General features: G+C 37.5%; 1 protein-coding gene across 2 annotated transcripts; it reads right to left on the reverse strand.

Moving 5' to 3' along the window:
• Positions 1 to 2734: 2734 nt before the first annotated feature.
• On the reverse strand, positions 2735 to 3291 carry MS3_00005395 (uncharacterized protein; the record flags this gene model as incomplete). 2 transcript variants are annotated; one of them, XM_051213464.1, is made up of 3 exons in its annotated part: positions 3189 to 3291; positions 3003 to 3151; positions 2735 to 2962 (listed from the first exon to the last, which is right to left on the reverse strand). In XM_051213464.1, exons 1-3 carry the CDS (start codon positions 3268 to 3270, stop codon positions 2861 to 2863), a joined length of 333 nt encoding a protein of 110 aa, XP_051069450.1. In that variant the 5' UTR covers positions 3271 to 3291. The 2 variants fall into 2 exon arrangements, with proteins under 2 accessions (XP_051069450.1, XP_012796068.1); XM_012940614.3 differs by having other exon boundaries at positions 2861 to 2965.
• Positions 3292 to 5797: the final 2506 nt, after the last annotated feature.

The raw sequence follows: 5797 nt of genomic DNA on the forward strand, positions 1-5797 counted from the left end.
CCCTTAAACTATGAGATTAAATCGCTTCATACCTTTCTTTCTATGTACTAGAACTTTCTTCCTGTACTATATCCTGATATGCAATCTTTCTTTTATATATCACCAACATTGACCTAACTAGTCATATGGATCCGGTGTTCATCTTGATGTGCTAATGTGGTATGGCAACTTGGACCGATGCACATATGTGCCTGGTCTTACGTTGTAACTGACTGACTTCACTCCCTATCCTTAGTTCAGGTGTTGACCCAGACCAGTCCTGAAGCAACAACTTGCATTTAGAAGGAGAGAAGCGCATCCCAAACATTCTGGCATTGTTGCTTAGTGATACCAAAAGATTGCATTTTATCAGCGTCTTCACCAAACCGGACTATGTCATCTGCGTATTCTAAGTCGATAAGTGGACCTCCTGGAAGGAGATCAATGCGCCAGAATTCAGTCGACATGAACGTTATTTCCATCAGTAGGTCTACGATGAAGATAAACAACAACGGAGAAAGTGGACAGCCTTGACGGACACCACTTGAGGTTGCAAAAGCAGATGACAGTTCTCCATAAGCTCTGACTCGACTAGTAGTGTTCGAGTAAAGAGCCTTCACAGGGTTTATGTACTTCTGAGGTACGCCTTTCAATGACAGACACTGCCACAAAATCTCGTGGTCTACGGAGTCATATGACACCGGTGTGGTTTATTCGGTAGTCTCAAGAAACGAAAGCAATGCTTAGAATGTACCTATGATACAAAACCCTCAATTAACGCATACTTTGATAAATCGCATCCCTTATCCATAAAATAGTACGAAGCTGTTGTGTTGTGCAGTAAACTCGCCTTTTAGTTGAAGGATGGTCAATTCGCTTGGGCCACATGTAGTGAAAGTTGGTAGAATGCAAGTGGTCCTCCTGAGTTCGTGTTCAGATTTCGCCAGACACCAACCCACTAAAGACGGGAAATTCTCCGGGGCAAACGAAGCGGTGAAAACGACCAACTACTGCACCTCATGTATCAGTCTGTCACAAATGTAACTCCCCATATGCACGTACTGAAGGAGCAACAACTACAGATTTCGTCTGATTACAAGAGGTTGTGCAAATCTTTAGCAATGAAGGTTTTGACCTACCACAGAGAGAATAAATCTATTTAGTGGCTGGAATTGTGTAAAAACCACTGTCAAAAGATGTTAGCATTTATTGACGAGTTTATGAAGGTATAAATCTCGCTACTAGCGACTTAAGTTCTTAGTATTCTGAAACTAAATACTATAACTTATACTTGGTTAAGGAGTCACGGACTTATTCAGTTGTTGAAGGAAACTAAACAATTACATAAAGTAAACTCCAATGCACTGATGATAGCGAAGTGACCCAGATGGTTGGGACAACAAATAACGAATTAAAAAACAATGGATTAGCTAATTACATATAAACTACTTGGGTTGGACGTTAAAATATTTCATACACTAGTAAAAGGACCCTTTCAGCACATCTGAAAACAAGTCATCCCAATCACGGTCTGTCTGTCGACGTGATATTCATAGATTTTAGCAAAGCGTTTGACAAGGTTTCACACGTAGGTCTTATGCAGAAGCTCACGAGCTTCGGAATAATAGGTACTGTACATGAGTGGATAGGAAATTTCTTATGTGACCGCAGACAGAGAGTTAGGGTCAATGGAACGCTATCCGATTGGAAGCCGGTCAAAAGTGGTGTACCCCAAGGCACCATCTTAGGCCCTCTGCTCTTCCTTCTCTACGTTAACGAGTTACCACTGTTGCTTAGGTCGTCGACATTGTTTGCGGATGATGTAAAAATCTGGAGAACAATAAAAAGTGCGGCTGATCATCTGGATCTTCAAGCTGACTTAGACGATTTAGTTAGATGGGCTCGAGAGTGGGGCTTGGAAATCAATGCTAGGAAGAGTGTACTAATGCACATCGGTCACGGTAATAGTTACCATTACACTATTGAGGGTAAACCTCTTCCATGCGTTCAAGAGCATAAGGACTTAGGAGTAATATTAAGTCATGATTTAAAAACAACTGCGCATTGCAAAGCAGCCGCTGTCAAAGGTTTTCGTGCGTTATGATCACTTTGCCGAGCGTTCAAATCTTTTGACGAGGAAACGTTCCGAATTTTATATCCCGTATATGTCAGACCACATTTAGAGTACTGTATCCAAGCAGCTAGCCCATGTCTGGTAAAAGATACTAACTCCCGTGAGCGTGTCCAGCGTGTGGGAACGAAATTAGTGAAGGGTCTTTCTAGACTCCCTTACGATGAGCGCTTAAAGCGCCTAAATCTTTTCCCCTTGTCGTATCGTAGGACACGAGGTGACCTTATACTGGCATTTCGTATCTTTAATTATGATTTGGGTGGTAATATGTCTTATCTTTTTGCTCCCTCCAGCACTAATAATCTCCGAGGTCATAGCAAGAAGGTTCATAAACCACGATCTAATAAACTTAAAGTGGGATCTCGTTTTTCTCATCGAGTAGTCAATCATTGGAACGCCTTACCCGAACAAGTGGTATCAGCCCCATCAGTGAATACTTTCAAGGAAAAGCTGGACCTTCACTGGAAAGCAATGTGTCAGGATTAACACAGGTTCATCAACCTACTATCCTTATTACTGAAGACTGTTATTACGTCTAATGGTCTTATACAAATGACACGAATTTATTTCTACCTCGTAAATGCAGGCAACCCGTAGTTCCAAATCATCAGAGATTAAAGCAAATAACTACGAACAACATATGTATTTCTACATAAATCGTTAGGTGAGTTCACAAGAAAAAACTTGGTGACTATCAAAACCAGCATAACAAGCAAGCGATGAGACTAAGAAATTTACAAGCCAAATTAGCTAATCTGCTGGCTTAGGGAACGTAGATGTGGCGCGCGGCGTATAGTTTATTAATTTCGAAATGTGATCCGTAAAGTAAGTTTTACCATCACCCCAATGTAGCTTCTGGTGGAATCAAGATTAAATAGACAAAGTGAACTACCCTTATCTCTCTGGGAAAAACACGAACGAATGTCTCCTTTTCTTTCATTTCTTCTTCATGATGATGCTCATTTTTCAAGGCAATATAAACTGTTAAAATTCCAACTGGTATCCCAAGTAGGCTCAATGTCTTGTAAAATAGTCTAACAGCTTCAGCGACATTGAAGTAACGTTTTAAATAGCTTACCTGGGCTTTCTCTAGGATAGATGAAACCCCACAACCCATAACTTCTCCGACAGACTAAAGAAAGTCCACTAACTCTGAGCATTAGTAACGCACAGGTTCATATATTAGCGCCAGACGTAACCCAAAATTCGTCTTCTAGAGGAAGTATATTATTCCTTGCAATTTTTAGTATTGTGAAGATTCAACCTCTGTTTTAATTAATCAACAGAAAGTGCTGATATTATGTTTTCTGATAAATAATTCCAGTGATTCACCAATCGGTGAGAGAAACGGAACATAGCTTTGGGTTCACATTTGCATGGTAAGGACAGAAGATATATGGCTTGTATCAGTTCTTTTCTAGTAAGCTCCTGTGAGTGTCTCGTCTTTTTTGAGTGAGTCAAATTATGGGGCTGGTACCTTTTCTTTGAGTTACAGTTTCCGAGAACCGATTGCTCGATGTGAAAATAAACGGAATACACCCATTTTGACATTAAATAAGAAAGAAGATAAGTTCAGCGAAGAGTTCTCTTTTCGGTGAATTCATTTTCAAAGCTGTACAATTGCAAATATATATACTTATTTTTACAGGGTGATAATAATACTGATAATAAACTTCTGTTATACATGGTGAGAGTGAGGTTAAATAAACAAAGGTATTAGAGAAAATTTTTTAAACTAGGAAAGTTTAATAATCGTTTGATAATTAATTGCTTAAGTATTCATCGGGTTAGGATGGCTCAGCATGATAAAATAAAATGTTGAAACAGAGATGAAATGTAATCGGAATGATCGTGGAAATAAAAACAAAGCGGTTGCGGGTGAAAGATTTGAAGGGAAGACGGAAGGTGAAGCAGGTGGCTGTAAGGAAACAAGAGTATGAAGAAAAAGAAAAATGTTAGTACATTAAGGCCATGGTAGAAGAAGAGGTTGTACCAGTCTCTTTTGTACACAAAATTCTGGTTTTTCAAAATATATGGCTATTGCCTCGGCAATGCAAAAAAGATGCAGTCTAATTGTCTTAGGAAGACTTCTACTTACCTTGTACGTGAAGTGTTTCTCGATCACCTGTTGCATATTCCAACGCAACCTCCATGAAGCACGACAACTGTCGTCTTACTAATATCGTTTACATTCATATGTGAGAAGTGTTATTCCCCATAACTCTATGACCAGTGCACCGTATAAATTATCAACCTGACTGATTAAACTAATGCAGCAAAGACTATATTCTGTAACGATTTGATCTTGCCTGTACACTGGTATTTGTCATGTAACAGACTTCTACTTACCTTGTAGATGACTTTGAACACAGAGTCTGTCTTGATTGAGTGACCTGTGTTCACAAGGTGTTCGATTATAAAACTTCTTATTAAGCCGTTGCCACCTCTTTTTAGCCGCGCCGGACAATGTTCTTCAATTCTTTTGGATAAAGTACGCATCGAACAACTTATATACTTAGCTCCACAAGAGCAGGTAAATTGGTAAAAATGCACATTGAGCTGGTCAGATGCAATGATTTATCTTTCATAGCATCAATCTTAATTATTATTGCACAAATATTTGTACTAATATCCGGTTTCACTCTGTATACTATTACATAAATCTAAATGTATTCATCTGAGTGCATTAAAGGATTTTTATTTTATTTTTCTAAATTGCTGGTTTCCTTCTGAGGTTGATATTCATTATACAATTATTATTCTTATCATGGATCAAAACTTTTCACTAAGTGTTCACTTCTTTTCTCTCTTCTTTCCCTCTAAATAAATATTATTCTTAAGATTACGAAGTTTGTAATTAAAACAATAACTCGTGTTACACTTAAATTAAATTCTCAGACCCGTTTTATCTTCACTATGCATATACGACTACTCATACATATTGATATTTTATTATCCTTTCCACTCAATTGAGACTTTCGTCGCATCACTCTAAACTATAACTGCACAAACATTTATTCTAGCGTCATATCTTACTGCAATTATAAGTTATTTTTCTTAATTATTTTTGTTACTAATTTAACGATACACACATAGTCGTTTATTCTTGTTCTGTGTTCATAAACACGCCTATTAGACTGTTTGCGTATTTCACGTCTCCTTTATTTCTATTCCCTTATTTTCTCCATTTCCTTCTTTAAACTCAATTCAATATTCTTCTCAATTGCACAGACCCGATTTATTATTATTAATATTCTACTATTATTGCTCTAATTTTTTTTAAATGGCAAGTATAATGCTGACATTATTGAAAATTGTGTATTATTACATTTTTTGAAGAAACCCGAAATGGTTTCTTCACAACACTTATGTACCCATAAGATGTTTGTGAATAATAATAATAATAATAATAATCATTGGTGGACAGTGAACGGCTAGAGAATAATATTAGCAATGTTGCTGTGAAGAATGTTCTGTTTGAAGAATCCGAAATTCTCCTCTTTAAGATATGTGCGGCTCCATCACCTTTGAAGTCGATGTTCATGTATAAAATTTTCTTTTCTACTGTAATTGTTTGTGATTTTGGCATTTTCGGCTTCATGTTCTTATCAATGAATATAGAAGGATACCCGTTTTTGATAAGTATCTCTTTTAAAAGGCTCAATTCTTCTTTTACGACCACAAGAA

The sequence above is a fragment of the Schistosoma haematobium genome, chromosome 3 (genome assembly GCF_000699445.3).
Source record: "Schistosoma haematobium chromosome 3, whole genome shotgun sequence".
Lineage (NCBI taxonomy): Eukaryota > Metazoa > Platyhelminthes > Trematoda > Strigeidida > Schistosomatidae > Schistosoma > Schistosoma haematobium.